The sequence below is a fragment of the Aegilops tauschii genome, chromosome 7 (genome assembly GCF_002575655.3).
Source record: "Aegilops tauschii subsp. strangulata cultivar AL8/78 chromosome 7, Aet v6.0, whole genome shotgun sequence".
NCBI lineage: Eukaryota > Viridiplantae > Streptophyta > Magnoliopsida > Poales > Poaceae > Aegilops > Aegilops tauschii.
In genome coordinates this window covers 620,671,998-620,692,848 of record NC_053041.3, presented here as the reverse complement: position 1 = coordinate 620,692,848, position 20,851 = coordinate 620,671,998, and the positions used below count along the sequence as shown (strand labels likewise).

Genomic DNA, 20,851 nt, shown 5'->3' with positions numbered 1-20,851 from the left:
AATGTATATAATGTAAACATATACTAAATGATGAATCTAATGTTATCGGGTTGGTATTGTAGATGTTAAAAAAAGCAATAAAGTTTACAAAGTGTGACTTCAAATAAAACTAATATGCAGAGTAAATAAGGAAGGGGGGAGTAGGCCAACATCATGGGCATAATCACATTTTATGCCATCAAGTGAGAGAAAAGGTACTAGGTAGTAAACCATTTTAGAAAAGATGGTTACTTCTCCGTTACATCACCAGGCCTGGTCACAAGTCTCCATTCAAAGCATACACATCTCATTCAGCAACTCAAGCAATGTTAAAAGTATACAGAGGCAGGTAAGCAACTTGTACTACCTGATATAACCCAATCCACACGCTTTGACTTTGGACATTCTGCACAGTATAACCTGTCATCACGCAATAACCTTCACCAACCAACCATTGCTGATTCAAACGTCTCAAACATCAGTGATTAGACCAGACCAGGTGCAAACCCAGGCACGTGCTTTGCTTGACCATTTCTGCATCTATATCCATATATATGACTCGTACAAAATCATTCACATACGATGTACAGTTACAACATCTGAATATTGACAAGGTTATACCGCTACATTTTTACAGCAAGAGGCCGAACGGCTACAGCAGGGCCTCGACGGCTAACCTAGAGCTTGTCTACACTCTCCCCAAAAGGATCTACCTCCTTTCTTTTTCATGTATTTTTCGGACTCTCGACGCCTAATAGCATGAAACGGGCAGAATAACTGGGATGAAGCTAAAAGGAATGTACAAGTGCGCTAACCCTTCCCTCGCTACGGGTCAGCGGTCTACGTTAGGTATTTTGTTACTGCGCTAGCCCCTCGATCGCACTTTCGGCGTCGTCGAGCGCATCCGCGCTTTCCTCAAGAAGGCAATCGCACGACTTCAGGAGCTGGTCGGCCAGCGGAGGGATGTGAGGATTGCGCGTGTCATTGTAAATGTGCGCGTTCGTTGCTATCTGTGCAACGTCACGCCTGAGTTCCTCCCTGTTTCTGTACTCCATCTTCCTCGCCTTGTCCCGGATGGTACCCAGATCCATTGGGCGCTGGATTATGTCATGGTAATCGGGAGCGACTTTCTTCGTCACTGGTTTAAGGAACAGCAATGATATCGAAGTTTGGTTCCGCAAGTGGTCAACTATCTTCTCCAATATGTTGGAGAGCTCAACCTGCATCAGATGTAAAACAAGAAAAGAAAAAAAGTTCAGTTCGAACGTGGTTGTAGACAAACATTATTAATTCCTGCATCAGGATGCATCATGTAACCCCTTGAGAAGACGGAATCAGCAAAAGCGCTTCTAGACAAACATTATTAAACAATGTACAATTCCACCAAACATGGGTGAAAACATCAGAACAAGTACCTCTCCTCCTCTGCGCCGCTTGGCCGATGGAGCATATTCTGTCATATCAGCTGGGGTACGTCTCTTTGTTGCTCGATCTCTTTCAGGTACCCTTCTGTCATTTCTGTACGGCCTGTGATCAAGAACGTCATCATCTCGAAATTCGTGTCTTTTCTTTTTCTTGCTTTTCCTCTTTGACTTCTGGAGCTCTTCCTCCCTGCTTACTTCTTGCATCCTAGCTTGAATTAGCCTCTGTTCCTGTCTCACTCGCTGCTCTTTAAAAGCACTCCAGGATTCATCACTTCCTACTACTTTGCTTTTCCTGATACCATCCAGACCCAACCTATCCTGTGAGGAATTCATTTGGCTAGGCTCTCCAGCATACCAACCATCATTCTCTCTCTCTTTAAAACTTGGCAATTCGGCGATTTTCCTTAGCTTTCTGGGTTCCTGACCACTCCTATTTTCAATAGCTGTTAGCTGGCCTACATGCCCTTCAGGCTGCTTGAAAATGACCTTCTTACGAGGTACATCCTTCTCTGCCTTAGCACGAAGCCGTATCACGATAGATGGCTTAGGAGTGTCAGGAGGATAGTCTTCAGACTTGGTCTTACTGCATATTTTAATTTTGCTCACATTTCCAGTAGATCTCAAATCATTAGCATCCATTGTGAGTTTATCAGAAACCAAAGAACCTGCCACTGACATATTCCTCTCCAAGGACTTCTCAGGTGCACCACATCTGAATTTTACTGGTTTGATCTTTTCGATGCAATCGGGCCCTTCAGTTTCAGGAACTTCAGAAGAAACCTTGGCTACCAACCTCCTGCCCGGTGGCTTCGTTGTTTGAACATGACTTGCTTCATCAAGAGGATTAGATCTGTAGGAAATCACATCCAATCCTGAGGTTTCTGGATCCTGCCCATACTTGGGGCAAAGTTTGTTGGTCCGCATGTGCCCAAGCTATGCAATAACAACGTGACACAAAGTCAGGGGGGAAATTCAGAACATGCGAGTAATTCAATGTACCATGCCTTACCTTTCCACAAGCTCCACAGACAAGACACAAAGTTTGTTGGTCCCCCTTTGCTCCCTGCCTCTTTTCCTATAAAGAAAGGCAAGCCACATAAGAATAAAGAAAGGAAGATATGATCACCGCTATATTAAATGATACTGCTATTAAAACAAGTCTGGAAGTTCAAAACATGAACCATAGATTCTTGATACAAATTCAGTATGGCGACAAAAATGAATCGGAAACAACCAAGACTAGGTTTAGAACTTCAGATGAACTTCTGATACCTCTTTCACTCCTCTTGGCGTGCTCTCCTCTAGGGTCAATGCACTTTGCCTGGGCTTCGTTTTATTGGCACCCTGGTTATACATAGAGGTGCCATAATTTGTCATTTCCACAGGTTGTTTCTTCCCCTTTATGTCATTACCACTCTCTGCAACATGATAGTCCATCAATAACAATTACTAAACTTGGTATTTGGAAAGCAAAACTATGAAAGTAGCAATCAACGACCTTCGAGCAATTTTTTTATTAGAGCAGCTTCTGCCTGATCATCTTCCTCGTTAAATTGGACTCGAGTAGAGAATTTTCTCATTTTAAGCCCTTCCATATCGTTTCCTTTATCACTACTCAGATCTGCATTACCAACATCTTCATTGTCAAATTCTTCAGCATCCAGTAAGTTTTCAAGATCCCCAGCAAACGAGTCAAAATCGCTGTTGGCTTCTGTATCACTGCCATTGTCATCACCGTCTATGGCAGAAAGTGACTGAAATTGTCTGTCCCAAATTTCCTGACATTTCTCTTTAGCTTGGTGTTGAAGCTGCAGAAAAGACATCCTTTGTCCACGTGCAAACTTGCTAACTGGAATTTCATCAATCATAATTCCTGACGCTGCTTGCTCACTTGAAAGCTTCCTCACCATAGCAATTCGATGCCACCTTGTTAATTTATCAATTTGTTCTTCTGGAACGCCGAATTTGAGAAGCAACTATTTGCAATGTTATCAATGGAAAGCATTAGTGAACAAACTGTAAAAAGACAGAAAAATAAGGTGTGCCATATATGTAGATACTTCAGATTATCTACCATGGTCAATCACATGTGAGAGTGGATCCCACTTCTCGTTGTCATAGCCAATGGAATTTTGGCCACTATACTTCTTCTTTTACTGTATGGAGGTAATTATTCCGTTTTTTGCAGGGATCGACATGTAACTTTCCTCACAAACCAGTCAATAAAATAATCATGTGAAAGACTACCAATAGACATCTATGTTTTTACTGATTCATGTTCCATGATCTTAAGTCATGCCAACGCCTGGAACCCCCTGGCAATGTCAATGTGTATAGTGCTGATAGATGGTACCTCTCGGGCGGCATCCATGCTCAACCTGCGAAGATCAGCATCCGTCCCAGTAACAGTGGTGCCTTTGGCTGCAGCCGGCTTTTTCTTATGAGGTAAATTGGAGACAGGATTTACTCGCACATAGCTAAATCCTAGCCCACGGCCAGATGGATCACCAATACCAGAGATTTCTAGCCTTTCTATATTTTCTCTGTCCTGCATACATGCAAAAAAAACTATATTAGAACAGTTGAGCCGAATCACACACCGATAGACAAGGAACACTAATAATGTACTACATTTTTATTTATTTTAAAGAAGGCACATACAAACGTGCATTTAAGACATATATACATGCACCATCCAGCAAGATCTGCCACTGATCTGGGCAAGAAATATAATACTGGTCAGTATCACGGAGATCATACAAAAAAGTATCTCTCTGAACACCCCATTCTGCCAGGATAGAGTTTGTTATGGTGTTGCTGTAGTGGATACTGTTCGAGCTCACAGGGGAGAAGGCTGATCCCTCCATGTGTCTCTCCACCATATCTCTAATTTCTTTGTCCTCAAGATTCTCTCTCCCCTACCCGCTTCATTGGTCTCTCCTCACCATTATGTATGTGCCCCCTCCACTAATCTCTGCCCTCTCATTTGATTCATCTCCCATCTCCTTATTTGCCTTTCTATGCCCTCTCCATCTCTCTTCCCCTCTACCCTGTACCCACTAGGTATGACCGTACCCGCTCAGCATAACCGCTTCAGTAGGTACAACTGAATAACCTACCAGTGGCAGACTACACCCTTGCACCCGAAAGAACTTAAGACTGGTAGAATCAAAATCAAGCAATGTGAAAGGGCTAGCTCGGCACATACACAAATTTAGTGCATATTTACACACACCGAATACATTGCACAGTGTTTGGCTTTGATCAATGATCATCAGTACTACACTACGTTGTTTCACCTATCTGCAAGATTGTAATTTTGTTCCTTCTTCCTCTTTTCTCTTAATCCCACTGTATTAAATGTACTTTGTATGGTTCTCAGTTTTATGAAGTGGTTCAGGCTGGCGTAAACCCGCGAAAGTCCCCATCATCAAAATAAAAAAATCACTACTGCATCAGTCCAAACAGGACTGGAATATCCCAATGTACCATTGTGAAATTAGGAGAACATATGGTGCACCGAGGCTTGTGGTGCACCTGATGAACCCATTCTCAGTAACCCTATGCAGAAGTTTTAAAAAAAACTGAAAAACAAATCATGGATGTAGACAGACCACATATCTACCATGTTACAAGATTTCAAATCCAACTGGAGAAACAAAAACTGGGCTGCGCCCAGCCCACTTTCACTGTAAGCACTGGATTTGTCATTTTTGTATCTGTGACCCCCTTTTTTCCCAGAAAATTTTAACACTTTCAGATAGGGCAACCGAGGCCGGGTGCACCACAACTGCGGGTGTACTGGATACACTCTCATGTAACATGTAACTAGTGACTTACTCGCGTGTCATTTCCATCTTAAACTGAGTATTTTTCCTGTAGTTGCATGGTAGACTTGTTCATACTCTCTCAATATATATTCAGCAAACCATAACAGATGAAGGTTATCCATGGTATCTCTAGAACACATCAAAGATATTCTTTGCGCCAAAAGTGGTTTACTGGTTTTAGTTCCACAAACTATCATTAAATGGGCAAATAGGTACCTGGTTCATACAAGCAACAAAATTACTGGTAAGGTTCCAGCTAGTGATTTGCAATTCCCTCTCAATATGTGCTGCAGCAGCAAGCTCAATTGCCTTATCGGGAAGCTGATCCATTGCGGAAGCCAGTCCCACAGGCTGAGTAAGCTTGTGGATTCCTAAATGCTTGAGACGATGCTGAGCAGCTTGCGTACTCTCATGACAGCAGACCTGAAGAAGTGGAAGTTTTAAACTTTCAATTACCATATACTCAATAGCAAGATAAGACACTACTTCCAAAGCAAAATTAAACTATAGAACAAGGTTGGATACACTACTTCAAAGCTCGTTTTCTTCTCACGTTGCACGTTATTAGAGAGATAATACTTCCAAGCTTTTGCCGCAGACGCTCGGTTAATCGCTGATTGTTCCATGGGTTATCAGTTTGTATTGGAATGCTCGATGCTTAAATAGTTAAATGGATGTTCAGTGATATGCTTCTAAACACCTTTATAAGAACCAACCGTTGCAACTGAGATGCTCTAAGAGTAAAATGCATGACCTTGCTTGTCAATCACACCACTACACATATATATATTCAGCCCATGGATATGATGAAACAACTCGTGGGTATCTTTATTTACTTAAGAGAAGTACGAACAAATGGTTGTCAACCTAGCCGCTAATCTTGAGCAAGTCATGGCCATCATTTCCATCTGAAGCACTCCCTAGAAAGATATGTTTTCCGCTTTATCTAACAGTCTGTATACAAGTGCCTGGAATCTCCACAGCACACAACCTCAGCTTACTAATTTTCTCGAAAATGCAATTCACTAAACACCACTTATTAATATTACCCTGAAGTTAATAAGAATGCTGAAATTGACAGTTATCTCTTATATTAGAATTAAATATAAGGTCTAATTTCCATTTGGTCTTCTTTCAAAATAAAGAGTTCACTTCAAACCCCTGTATTGTGTCAAGAGGGGGAAGTTTAAGCAATTGATCATCCCTATAACAAGGAATACTTGGTACAAGTTTTCTATGTCCTCGATCTTGCAATTCATGCACGAGGGTATGGGGCTTTGGAATTGCGGAACTGAGTAGCTGATCAAGCTGGTGATCCTTGTATAGCACGCGTTATGACCGACCAGCACAAACATTTCGAGATGACACTGTCAATTGTCATCAAGAGACAAGAAGTAGTTGTTTGTCACAAGTGACAAAAAGAAAAGTTGAGAAACTCACACTTTCTGGTGACAACAATCTTCTAAGTTCATCCTCTGACGGAATTCGAAAGTCAGCTCTCTGTGTCCAGAAAAGATGTCCATTGGGTCCTTTCTGTTAAAATGAATGCAGGTGAGCATTAACTAAAACAAAAGTCCATAGCTGGAAAACAAAAGGATATTACAGATACAACTGCTGAAGTAATAAACATGGGTGATAGATCTACCTCCAGGTCTGCACAATGCTTCAATCCTTTTCTCACAATAACTTCTGTCAGAGGATGTTCAATAGGTATTTCATCAGCTCGAATCTGAGAAAGAACACCAGGCCTCTCCCTAGCACGGAATTCACGATATACATATACGAGTATTCGATTCAAAAGATAATTCTGCAGATTTTTCGGTCGTGGTGAAAATACTTCCATATGTGGTTCCTGCCAGGAGAGAACAAATCTATCATTTGATGGATGAAACTGTTCCCTGGTTTTTCTCGGAAAACCCTATGGTTCTTTATGCATCCTCTTATGCATTATGTTCGATATCAAGGAAAGGCAATTCTTGCATCAAAAAGCACTTCAGATTTATTGCAAGTATATCCTATCCCGGAATGATGAGATGCAAGAAATAGCAAAAAAAACTTATTTATGGATATTGTAGCAACGCTTAGTTGAAGATTTTCCAGCATTACAAACTTGCAGCACAATAAATAAACAAAATAACTAAAGCAACCAATCCAAAATTAGTTGCCTTCAAGTAAAAACTCCAAAAGTCAAAAGAGAAAGAGCGACAAAAATGAACATCCAATAGATATAGATAAGAATATTTCAGCAGAAGAGTTTACTTGTTGGCCAACAGCATATAGCTTGTCAATGCGGCGAAGAGAAAGCATCCCTTTTGGTGAACGAACCAAAAGATAATCAGTCGATGCCACCTTATGAGGAAATGCAGGTGCTCTGTACATGTTTGTCTCAAGACATGATTGATGGGACCCAGAGCGTACATCTCCCAGAAAAGGAGATTTATCAGCAGGCTCAATAGCTAGCACTGTGCCAAGTCCATCATTGTTGCTTCGCAGGGATGTAGCTGTCTGATCATCAGGTGAAGTTTTCTGGTAGTACGTACAGAGTCGAGCACCCATTCCTGCATTTGCGAGTAGTAAAGGTCTCTCCTCACAGTATCTGCATTGAAACCGAAAGATAACACATGACACATTAATAAACAAAAATATACACAATCAAAACAACAAAAGTACAGCATATGGCCATTTAAATGATCAATACAAGATTCTGCGTGCAGTAAAGTAATGTTCACCACTTGGCCAAAGTAGCAGTAAAAGTACCAATGTGACTTTCACATAGGAGTACAAGAATTTGCATATGTACACGTTTATGTAAATTACTATATGTGTGTATGAAAGGAAATATTAAGATTGGACTTACTCCATCAAAAATACATGTCCATCCTTAACGGACAAGTCAGATCTTTTCCTGAATGCCCCTGGAGGACGTAGAGCCTTGTCCTTGCCAGGTAACCTCTGTGCTTTCGGCCATAGATGTACTTCAGTGCGAACAACATGCAGAATAGAGTTTGGCCGCACGTTTTGCATGGCCAAGGAAATGCCATCCTGAAGTTCTTTTCCAGAACCAAACAATTTGATCTTTTCAGATGGTCGGAATTCTGCATGTAGTAAAGTTAAGGCACCATAAAGTAACCATTGATGCCCTTCTAAACAAAAGAAAATAAACAAAACAGAACAGGATAATGAATGAGTACTAGCCTAATTTCTTGGAAGCTTTTGATTTTACTGATAGTGGAGTTTCCTCTGCATTGACGAGAAGTTTCACTGCTTTTCCTCCCAAAGTCATTACTATAACAGTCATTGACCCATGACTACAAGCAGCTCCTTGCAACTCAACAGCAAGTTTATTTTCATGGGGGTACCACTTAGCTTTTGGTCTATGGAAATTTGCAATTTCATTACTGCATGGAAGTTCAGAAAAAAACTTGTTAGGAATGAAGTCAGCAAAGAACAGACAAGAATAGTCAGTAGGTTAGCTACACATGATAAATAAATCCCCAGAAGTATACCTGCTAAATATAGCTAAGAACAAGAGTGTACGGAGCCAAGCCACACAAATAGATCTGATGTTTTTCACTGGAAAACCCAGTGGAAAGGCATTTTACAAGAATTACAATCTGATAATTTAGAGTTCCAACTAGTGTTGTCTTTATAGTATACGAGCAGCTGTCACAAGTTCAAACTATATATCCAACTATGGATCTCCAAAATAAGCAGGAAGTTCATATTATTTTATTATAAAAATTGTCATGGAACAGTAGAATAAGAAGCCCAGTCGCAGAAACCAGAAGACCAGTGAGGCGGTGCTAAAATATATACACATATACACATGCAAAAGGTACCCAAATCTATTGTTACAGAAATATTTCCCCAAGGTAACAGAGCAGCCGGTCGTTCACTGGACCATACATTATTGATGAACAACTGATATGTCACACTATTTCTGTTGAACTGTTTTAAAATGATCTGTCACCTGATTATTTTTTTTAAATCATGCCACCCCATGACCAATAATTATCCCCATGATGAAATAAGTGTACAAATATTGCAAGATTCATCAAATACAAGTTTGTCAATCCAAAATGAGGCGAGAATCATAGATGTGGAATTATATGGAAAGGGGGGAGAGACTCATACATGCTCAGGTTTAGCTTCATGGTCTGCAGCTTCTGAGCAGGAACAGAGTGTACCACCTTTACGCCCATTGAAGAACGCTTTTTAGTATGAGATTTAGCTTGCTGTGAAATCTCCTTGTTGGAATAAAATTCGTCATTGGAGATGTTGAATTGGCCATCGACTGTAACTATTTGGTTGTTATGGCCAAAATTTTCCACTGTTGAAGTCCTCACTGACCCACTAACAATCATTGCAAAAGCATGAGAGCGGAGGTGATCCCCATTCTCTTCATCCAAAATCTCAAAAAGCATCTGGTCATCTTTCAGGTCCATGATTAGCTTAGGCTTAGGAGCATCCTCACTGTGATCCCAAATTATGTTGTCCAACCAAGATCCTTCCAACAGTTCCTTGTTCAGTAGAGAGAGGTTGCTTAAACACTTCATTGTAACGATTTTAACTGTTCCATTTATGTTATTTGGTTCTGCATGGTCTAGGTCATTCTTCTCCGGACTTGTCTCCTTTGTCAATGGAGGGTAACTATTCTCAGGGGAATGATAACTAGCTGAAGCAGGCATTTCTGTATATCCAAAAGGCTCTGGAGAATCATTATTTCTACTCTGTACATCACAATACCTGGACACATAACCATAATCGTTAGCCTCGTCTTCGCTGTGAGTATCAGAGCTCTCTTCAGATATTACACAGCTTTTTAAACAAGACCGACTTTCACTTGCTGGTGAATTGCCCCAAATGATACCATTTTCCCAGTCTTCGTGCTCAAGTGGATAAACATCAGGACAAACTGGAGCTTGTTGAGCAGTAGGGAAATCTTTGTGTGCTTCCTTCATTGGCTGTTCAGAAAGGCACGAACCTTTGAACCCAAAAGTATCACTAGAAATTAACTCATCACTGTCACTCTCAACAAAATCTTCATTCATCTTGATATGCTTCAAAGATGAGACATCTTGAATAGCACACCTTAGAAATACTTCCTCGTCATCTTCAACAATGTCAGAGATGTTTGTGATCCGGACATCTGGAAACGAGTAATACCAGAGAGAGGTCTATGGCCAGTCAGAAGTGATAAAAAAAACTAGTCTTCTATTAAATTGGTCGCACATATATGATTTTTTGGGGAACTTTTAAAATGCACAAATGTGACTTTCCAAAATCACATACACCGACCCATACAACCACATATATTCTCCCTATTATGTTAGGACTGGGCCTCAGGTAAAATGATCTAAGATCGGAAATCAAACAAGCAGTAATAAGCATAAACTCTCAACATGGTTTGTGCTAATTAAATTTATTTATATTCAGATTTAACAACCTAAGCAGAAACAGTAAGTAATTCTATCTAACCATTACTTTCAGATTAATGTGCCTCCAATCACACACCAGCTATGTATACAATACTGTCAAGAGGTCATGACGATCTTCTTAGATTAGTTTCTTATAGTGAACCTGTTGAATACCTTTACTCACTGGCCGCTTATGGTGATCTGTTTTGGCTTTTCTTACAGGCTCCTGTACGCCAAAAACTTCAGAGAACTTCAAGATCGCACTCCCATGCTCCATGCATAAAACAGGGAGGGAAGTTGCACATTTAGACTCCAGTTGATCTTCTTCAATGTCAATTTCTTCCTGCTTTATTAGAGACGAGCAGTCCAGTAAGACAGGTAGATATATCATTACAAAGCAACTGCAGATTTGTGAGTAGAAATATGTTGAGGCAATTAACTACAGCATGAGCAGTCCAGTAAGACAGGTAGACATATTTTTCTACTGGAGTCCGTAAAGGTGATGACTGGGAGAAGAGGTCACCGGTGGTGGATCTGGGAAGGAGCTCGCCGTGCTGGATCTGTAAAAGGAGGTCACCTGAGGACGAGGGTGCCATTTGGAGGATGAGAAGGCGGTCTGAGGAGTCGGGGGGGGGGCAGGTAGGGAGAGAGGGGGTGGCGAAAATCTAGGGTAGAGACAGCCATGGGCGAGAGGAGGAAACGAGTTGCCCACGGGGGAGAGGAAGGGGCTGGCTGTTCAGGTTGGGGTATACCAGCAGCATTTGCAGGTAGTAACAACCCAACTCTAGGGGCTTTTAGGCATTAGGTGGGCACGGGTCTGAGGTGAAGCTGGTGGAGCAGCCATTTTCGAACTCCACCAAAATGAGCTAGGAGTTTAGGTGTTTGGGACAGCTTCACCAGATTCATCTGTGGATCAATGGAGTGAAGCTCTCACAAACAGTGTCCCCTAGCCAGTTTCCCCAAAATAAGCATAATCCAACCTATAAAGTAAATTTGACTTTGTCCAAAAATATTCAATCCTAACCCAAACATGTTATTGTGTGACGAGCAGAAATAGTTAATTAAAAATGTACCAAATTCTGAATGAACAACAAGTGTAACTGAATATGCCAAGTAATTCAGAATTCATGGGGGAAACAGTTCAATTTAAATACTGTGTACCTGACAAACTTCATATTCAACATCCATACTTTCCCCTAGTTGTGTTAACGAGCTAGATACCGTTTCGATGGCAGGATTGTCGTTAGAGGGTGATATACCCAGCTGCTCAGCTGAAATGGCATCCAAAGATAAAGGGAAAGGAGACTTACGTCAACTAAGCAAGATGAAATCCATATAAATAAAATTCGAATATAAACTATATACATACATATAAATAATATTCAAACATACTCCTCCTGTTCCTTTTTGTCCGCGTTTTAGAATTGTCTCAAGTCAAACTTTGTAAAGTTTGACCAGCTAAATGCCAAATAAATATAATATGAAAATAATATTCTACAATGCATGTAATGATACTGACTTGGTATTAGAAACGTTGATATTTTTCTGTACAAACTTGATCAAACTTTACAAAGTTTGACTTCAGTCAAAGCTAATATGCAGAGTCAAAAGGACCGGAGGGAGTACTATATAAGGTGTTGACTTCAAAAAATGAGATTGTATTGTTTTGCTTGCAAACCTATTCTTCGCAAAATAATCATGGAGAGCGAAATGCATAAATAGAAGTTGCATGATGTTTTCAGATGTTCAAAATGGACACTGTTCGTGAAAACAATGGACGTTACCACTATGAACAGCACTCACACAGGCCAAACCAAAATAGTAATAAATTAATAATAAGCACAAGCACATTCATAAGTACAGATATTGCCAAACCTTGTATAAAATAATCACCAGGTAACTCGATATCATTGGGTGGTTCTTCATCCTCATCATAGTTCTCCTCATCAAACACTGAAACTTTACTGCAGACCAAAGCAAACATTGTGTTTGAGGATAAGTAATCTTTCTTCGATAGCAAATGGTCTTCCTCCGTAGCTGCTTCAACTTCAGGTCCATCATATTGTTCATCCATATCTTCATAGTCAATAGCATCTTCCGCTTTCTCATCATAGTCTACGGTACAGAAAAAAGATCAGGCATCAACTATTTCGTACAAATATATAATTCAAATGGGAAACATTGAATATCAAAGCTGTCAGAAACAGCAGAATAATGAATAGTTCACAAATTAGACTCGACAAAGACCCATTAGAACTTGCTCATGCTTATACAGAATTACAGATGTGCCACTTACCTTGCTCAGAAGGATCATCTGGAACTGAGGAAGACTTAGTTAGCTATAAGCAAACAACACAGTATTAATGCATTTGGAAAAGAAAAGATTAATCCCATTAACATTGTGATTATCATTGGATAACATACATCCATGTCTTTCAGTGATGGACCAAGCTTGTCTGCCAGCGCAAAAAGATGGTCCTTCGCATCCTGATAATTCAAGAAAAAGTAAGTCATAAGAAATGAAGCACAAGCATCATTACATTACAAAGACAACTAAATAAACTCTTGTTGTCAAAAGTTCAAGCAAAAAATCAAACAATGCAATGGAGGTAAGTCTATGCTGCAGAACTGACTGCTTTGGGTTAAAGAAGACCTACTGAGGAAAAGCCAAAAATGCTTGGATGGTTTTCCAATTACAAGAAAACAGTAGTATGGACAGCGGAACCATCAGTGGATTCTTTTAACTTTAATCGTCATTTTAATGGCAATCCTCCTATCCAGGTCCAAGCCACTTGTGTTATTTTTGAAATTTTCTGAACTTGACTCAATATTGAAAGTGTACCCAGTTATGTAGTGGCTGACTCCAAACAAGACGGAACTACTATTCCTACTTGTATTTCGCATTACCAATAATAGATACTGTATTTCAATTCACCAGGATAAAACAAGATTCTTGGACGTTGTAAAGTTAACCTTTCTAAACTGCTAATGTTAGCTGCTATCAGGTTATACATCCCTCTAAACTGCAAAATCATACAGGTAGCAGGCAAAATGATAATAAAGCACTTCTGTCAAATAAAGTTAAGGTGTACTGAATTATCGGGTATGAATCGGCACCACTAAGGAGAGATGACGATTCACAGAACCAGGGTGTTTGAAAAAATAACCCATATCACACTGGGTAAAAGCTTCCAATCAGTCTATTCACATCATTCAGGAGACATATGACAGTATTGCACAACTGAAAAAAAATGTCTACATGTGTATCATCTGCTAGAGGCAGCCAGTTGAAACCGTAGAAGCACAAAAACATGAGATTCCACAGGAGAACATAGATTCGCCCTAACACGGTATTCACCTCGTCGAGGTAGTCAGCGTCCAGGCCACCCGCATCGTCGACGTTGCCGAACATAAACCCCAGGAGGCGATTCCCTTCACCAGGCTCCTCGTAAACGTCTTCGTCGTCGTCATCTGGGAGGACGCCAGAGGTAAGCGAGATGGGGCGAATAAAAACCGGCTCGATGACCCATCGATCGCTCGGCCCTAGGGCGGGTGCGCGGCGGGCTCACCTGCGGCGCTTGTGGTCGCAACGTCGTCCTCGTCGCGCTCGCCGTCGCTCATGGCTTCCGCCTCGGATGCGCCGGCCACGGAGGCAGACGGGATCCGGGGAGGGGCGCCGCGGCGAGGAGGGGAGGCGAGGAGCGGCGGCGCGCAGAGAGGGAAGGTGGTGGGGACAAGTGAGGGCTGCGGTGCGGAGGCGGTGCGCGACGGGGTGCGGGAGCAACCGGGCCGGGCTGACACGAGCCTTGGCCCGTTACAATAGACATGGCTGCGCCGCCTGAAGCCAGCGCCAGACTGGGCCGGCCCAGTGCCACAGGCCTCAAAGCGCTCGCTTTTTTCACTGGTTCTCTTTTCGCATTTCTAGTTTCGTTCTTGAATTCGATCAGTACTATATATATAACCTAAGTTTTTTTTTTGAGAACTAGAGTAGGATCTACTCTACATGAGGTACATATTCAGACACCATCAATGGTCCGAGTCCTTCCGGTACGTTGGCAAAGATCTTCTGATCGCCTGCAGTTCTTGTGGCCGCAGCAAGCCCGTGGGCTAGCTCATTGCAAGATCTTCCCACATGGTTAAAACTGTAGCTCGCAAACACGGATAGAGCTTGTTTAATATCCTTGATCAAAGCATAGCATTGGGATCGAGGCTGTCCCCGTACTGCTAGTTCTTTTATGATTGCATGGCAGTCCATCTCCAGTATTTTATTGATCAGGTTGAACTGGGGATAAAGGATTCGCAGTCCCCTACCTTACCATGCCGCCAAAAAATCTGATCGAAAATCTAGAAAACAGCAAGTATTCATCCACGTTTTCTTATGAAATGCCCCTTTCTTTTATTTTGAATATAATTCTACTTATATTTTTTCAACTTTTTTCAAAAAAACTACTCCTGCTTTATTTGACCCAGTTTCGATGATCATAAAAAAATAAAAAAATCTAGAAAAAGAAAATATATTCCTACTTACTGAAAAATCTAATCCTACTTACTGAAAAAATATTCCTACTTACCAAAAAACAAATAAATCCAAAAAAAAGGAAGAAAACCATCCAAAAATAATGAAACAATGAAAACTAAGAAAGGCACAAAGAAAAATATAGAAACTCAAAAAAAGAAATAAAAGTAGAAGATAACGCAGAAAAGAAATGATAGCAAAAAAAGAAACAAAGAAACCGAAAATAAATTGTAGACAAAAAGAAAGGAAAAACCAATGAAAATGGAGAGAAGAAACGAATAAAACCAATGAAAAGGTATAGAAAGGCAGAAAAACCAAAAATAACTGTGAAGAAACGAAAGAAAAAGAAAAGGAAAAGAAAAGAGGACCCAAAATCAGTACAATCCACAAAACAGATAGGTTCACTAAAAAAATGCAAGCGAGCGATCCCTCTTATCCTGAGGAGAATAAATGGCTCGGATCCTTCAAATATTCATAAACCACCTAGCGACGACTACATGCACTGAAGCAAGCCGAAGGCGCGCCGCCGTCATCGCCCCTCTCTCGCCGGAGCCAGGCACAACTTGTTGTAGTAGACAGTCGGGAAGTCGTCGTGCTAAGGTCCCATAGGACCAACGCCCCAGAACAACAACCGCCACCGATGAAGAGAATTTTAGATCGGAAGGATCCAACCTAAAGACACATGAACAAAGACAAACAAAGACTAGATCCGAGTGGATCCACCAAAGACAACCACCGACCAGATCTCGCGAGATCCGTCGGAGACACACCTCCACACGCCCTCCGACGATGCTAGACACACCATTGGGACGGGGGCCAGGCGGAGAGAACCTTATTCCATCTTCAAGAAGCCGTCGCCGTCTCGTCTTCTTGAGCAGGACACAAACCCTAAAAAATTTTGAAGAAGCACCTGAAAACGGAGCCCTCCTGCCGGCAAAGGCTGGGATCCACCGCACACCCATGGCCCTAAGGCCACAGGAGACGTGGGAGATCGCCAGCGTCGCCGATGGGAGGCAGAAACCCTAGCCTCCTTTTCTTGGAGGAGGGACAAAGGGAGGAGCACCGTGCGTGACCGAGCTATTTAGCCACCATGTATCCTTTTTCAATCTCGTCCAATTCATGTTCAACTATTTCTTGTACTAAACCGCTTGTTGGTACTTTTATAGTGCCCGGTTTGTCATGAACACGTAGACTTGTGTGACGAGAAGAACGTTCTGAAGAACAATTCCGTCTCTCTCTTCACTCGACGTGACTGTACAGAAATAACGTCAAGTTTAGTTTACATACTCATTCGAATCCTTGTTTATCAGATGTCTGATTTGATGACAGTTCAGTATATATTTTGGCTATGTGTTCTTTTATTGACTGAACAAGATTTAAATCCAACATTCTTTCAACCGCCTCTGTTTATTTTATCATGTTTCCAAAATGTTGCCTTATTTCAATTATCTGACATGTTCCCTTTTAATATACGCGATTTGATGCATTTTACGTACTGTTGGACCACTACCTAACCATACATAATTTCTGTTTGGATACCTGATTTTGGGCCAAATCCATAACCCTAAAGTTCTCTTTGAGAGGGTAACTAAGAGCTTTTGGATCGCATCATGCATGCATTATATTTTTGCCTCTATATCTATATCTTTGTATGTCTATGCTTACTAATATGAAAGAGCGAGTTGCGGAGATCCAGTTAATCACGCTTGTTCGACCGTATCTATCCAACGGTCTATCCCGCTTAGGTGTTTAGCAGTAAACATGTTTAGCACCCTCTACTAATTAATATCATGTCTAATACCAGCATCAACTTAATCAAGTAATACGAAAACAAGTGATTGGTTTGTTAGGAGGACAATGGTATCTTCAGCCCATCAGAGTTCAAGGTGTAGCCACTTCGTCAATCTAAGATGATGTGCCGGCTCAGTCTCAAAGTCATATGGTAGGGTATGCATACGTGCGTACATTCATAGAGGTAAGTGCATGTGTGTATGTATGATCGTCTAAGGATGCATCCGAGACTTCTTCTCATTTTTCTTCCCTAACCCTAGACGGTTAGGGCAAACTCTCCCCTCCAAACTTCGTCGGCGAGCCCGTGGATTCTCCTCGTCTCTGCCTGCGGTCGGTGGCGGGAGGGAAATCCCGGTGCCTCTGCTCCGGTTAGTAGTTTACTTTTTTTAGTCCTTGCAGGTGCGGTGCTCGGGCGGATGTCTGTGCTACTTTTTGAGTTTGTCTTCCGGGCTTTGATCCTCCTCGTGTTTGTCCATCGGGACGTAATCCACGGATCTCCGACGTAGATTCCTGCCATCTCTTTGGGGCTGTAGGTTATGGTTTCTCGTCTTGGGGCTAGATTTAGTGTCAGGTGCTTCAGATCTAGGCAACGGTTCAACGGCGACGGCTGTGACTCCAGGGCGTCGGTCCTTAGGGGCACGTAGACGAAGACTTCTCGTCTGTCATCGACAAGGTCAAACCGGCTCCGATACGGGAGCGGCAACAGCGGCGCATCGGCGGCTCGTTCTTGAGGTTGTTTGGGGTCTTGAAATCTCAATGTAATTTTCATTATGTTCGAGATGCTTTGTACTTTCGATGAAATTTGATAATAGATCTAGATAATTTTCACAAAACAAATAAATATGTATGATCGTCTATGTCTGTACTGTACTCCCTCTATTTTTAGATAGTCCGCGTATTTGCTTTGGTCAAAATCAAGCTTTGCAAACTTTGACAAAATTTGTAAAAAAATATTAACATATACAATAACAAATCAATACTAATAGATTCATTATTGAATGTAGTTTCACATCATATAGATTTGTTATGATAAATATTTATATCATTTTTTGTAAACTTGGTCAAACTTTATGAAGTTTGACTTTAGTCAAACCTAATATGTAGAGCAAATAAAAACGGAGTGAGTATTTAAAAACATTAGTCAAGCAATTATATCCTACCTAATATTAGTGCGTAATTTACTTACGTTTGCCCGATATTAATGTGCAATGGTGTGACGGAAAAGGAAAGGGACGATGAGTTTGCGAGGCCTATGCAAAATGTATTTTAAAATGTATGATTGTCTACGTCTTACTCTATTTAAAAGCATTAATTAAGCAATTATATCCTATCAATATTAATGCGTAATTTAGTTTTGTCCGTTATAAATGTGCAATCGTGTAACGGAAAAGGAGAGGGATGATGGGTTTGCGAGGCCTATGCAAAATGTACCCGCAGCCCATCTCCTGGGAGCATCGTCGACGTTGCCGAACATAAACCCCAGGAGGCGATTCCCTCCACCAGGCTCCTCATAATCGTCTTCGTCGTCGTCATCTGGAAGGACGCCAGAGATAAGCGAGATAGGGCGAATACAAAACCGGCTCGATGACCCTTCGATCGATCAGCCCTAGGGCGGGTGCGCGGCGGGCTCACCTGCGGCGCTTGTGGTCGCAATGTCGTCGTCGTCGCGCTCGCCGTCGCTCATGGCTTCCGCCTCCGATGCGCCGTCCGCGGAGGCAGACGGGATTCGGGGAGGGAAGCGGCGGCGAGGAGGGGAGACGAGGAGGGGCGGCGCGGAGAGAGGGAAGGGGATGGGGATAAGTGAGGGCTGCGGTGCGGAGGCGGTGCGCGTCGGGTGCGGGAGCAACCGGGCCGGGCTCATGATAATCCCCAAGTGCAGGGAATCATCGTAGCAATTTTCAAAGATGGAAGTGATAAGTATGGAGTGTCGAACCCACAAGGAGCTAAAGGTAAGATCAATATTCTCTCAAGTCCTATCTGCCACTGATACGACTCTACATGCACCGAACGTTTGCTTCCAACTAGAAACGAGAAATAAAACTATGTTGTGGGTATGAAGAGGATAACTTTGCATGGTATCGGAGAGCTAAAATATAAAAGTAGGTGTTGTTATCATAAAGTTATAATATATTACTAAATATTATAAATAGCGAGTGTGGAATAATGGTGGATCGATGTGCGGAATTGTCCTAGGCAATTATTAACAAGACCGGTAGTCGTCATTGCAATTTCATATGAGGGAGAGGCATAAACTAACATACTTTCTCTACTTGGATCATATGCACTTATGATTGGAACTCTAGCAAGCATCCGCAACTACTAAAGATCATTAAGGTAAAACCCAACCATAGCATTAAAGCATCAAGTCCTCTTTATTCCCATACGCAACAACCCCCTTACTCGGGTTTGTGTTTCAGTCACTCACCAACCCACTATAAGTGAATCATGAACGTATTGCAACACCCTACAGCGGGAATCCCTCATGCTTGCGCGACACGGAGGGCACCATAGGACAGCACCAAAATAAAACATACAACTCGTACCAATCTAGATCATGAATCAACCCAAAGACAAAGGATATCTACTCAAAACATCATAGGATGGCAACACATCATTGGATCATAATATGTGACATAAAGCACCATGTTCAAGTAGGGATTACAGCAGGGTGCGGGAGAATGGACCGCGTAAAAAAGATGAGGATGGTGATGATGACGGTGATGTTGATGAAGACGATCACCGCGGCGATGATACCCCTCCCGATGGCACTCCAGCACCATCGAGAGAGAGGAGGAGAGGTTCTCCCCCTTGTGCTTCCTCCTCCATGGCCTGCCCCCTAGATGGGGAGAGGTTCTCCCTCTGGTCCTTGGCTTCATGGCGATGATGGCCCCTCCGGGATCCTCCTCCATGGCCTCCGGTGATGATGGCCCCCTCCGGCAGGGTGCCAGAGAGGGCCTAGATTGATTTCTCGTGGCTACAGAGGCTTGCGGCGGCGGAACTTCCGATCTAGGTTAATTTCTAGAGGTTTCTGTATATATAAGAGGTTTTGCCGTCGAGAACAAGTCAGGGGGGTCTCCGGGCTGTCCACTAGGTAGGGAGCACGCCCAGGGGGTGGGCATGCCTCCCACCCTCGTGGGCAGCCCGGGACTCTTTTGGCCCAACTCTTTTACTCCATGGCCTTCTTCTGGTCCAAAAACAAGCTCCGTCAAGTTTTAGGTCAATTGGACTCCGTTTGGTTTTCATTTTTTGCGATATTCTAAAACAAGGAGAAAACAGAAACTGGCACTGGGCTCTAGGTTAATAGGTTAGTCCCAAAAACCATATAAAATAGCATATAAATGCATATAAAACATCCAAGGTTGATAATATAATAGCATGAATACTTCATACATTATAGATACGTTGGAGACGTATCAGCATCCCCAATCTTAATTCCTGCTCGTCCTCGAGTAGGTAAATGATAAAAGAAATAATTTATGAAGTGTGAATGCTAGCAAGTGCACAAGTTTGATCAATGATAGTTCCAATCACTTTTTCTAGCATCATTATATGTCATATCAGTAGCTCATCTTCATGAAACTTTTCATGATCAAGTAACAAGCTATTCACGTGTTAAAGTATAGATCATAAACTTTCTTGAAACTAACAAACTATATTCTCAGTCATCAAACAATTGCAATTCATCTTATTTTCAGGAAGGGTCTATGTCAGAGCTTTGATTTAGCAAACTCCACATACTCAACTATCATTTAATCTTTCACAATTGCTAACACTCACGTGATATTTATGGGTTCAAAGTTTTAATCGGACAGAGAGAAAGATAGGGGCTCATAGATTCGCCTCCCAACATTTTACCTCAAGAGTAATGTCAACAATAATAGTTCATGATAACTT

General features: G+C 41.9%; 1 protein-coding gene across 2 annotated transcripts; it reads right to left on the bottom strand.

Annotated features, from left to right (window-relative positions):
* Positions 1–498: 498 nt before the first annotated feature.
* LOC109736905 (transcription initiation factor TFIID subunit 1) lies at positions 499–14,380 on the bottom strand. Of its 2 annotated transcripts, none has more exons than XM_020296123.4 (20): positions 14,220–14,380; positions 14,009–14,121; positions 13,075–13,137; positions 12,947–12,989; positions 12,526–12,765; positions 11,812–11,921; positions 10,825–10,996; positions 9,368–10,382; positions 8,429–8,631; positions 8,091–8,328; positions 7,493–7,829; positions 6,879–7,085; positions 6,674–6,766; positions 5,450–5,656; positions 3,757–3,951; positions 2,902–3,379; positions 2,676–2,821; positions 2,413–2,478; positions 1,395–2,336; positions 499–1,199 (listed from the first exon to the last, which is right to left on the bottom strand). In XM_020296123.4, the coding sequence occupies exons 1-20, from the start codon at positions 14,269–14,271 to the stop codon at positions 837–839; spliced, it is 5,283 nt and encodes a 1,760-aa protein (XP_020151712.1). In that variant the 5' UTR covers positions 14,272–14,380; the 3' UTR covers positions 499–836. The 2 variants fall into 2 exon arrangements, with proteins under 2 accessions (XP_020151712.1, XP_020151711.1); XM_020296122.3 differs by having other exon boundaries at positions 10,825–10,993.
* Positions 14,381–20,851: the final 6,471 nt, after the last annotated feature.

Coding starts and splice junctions, on each gene's coding strand:
- LOC109736905 (XM_020296123.4), bottom strand. CDS start 14,271: ATGAGCGACGGCGAGCGCGACGAGGACGACGTTGCGACCACAAGCGCC. Junction 8,329..8,428: donor AAAAGCTTCCAAGAAATTAG/GCTAGTACTCAT, acceptor TACTACATGCAG/AATTCCGACCATCTGAAAAG. Junction 2,337..2,412: donor TCTGTGGAGCTTGTGGAAAG/GTAAGGCATGGT, acceptor GTTATTGCATAG/CTTGGGCACATGCGGACCAA.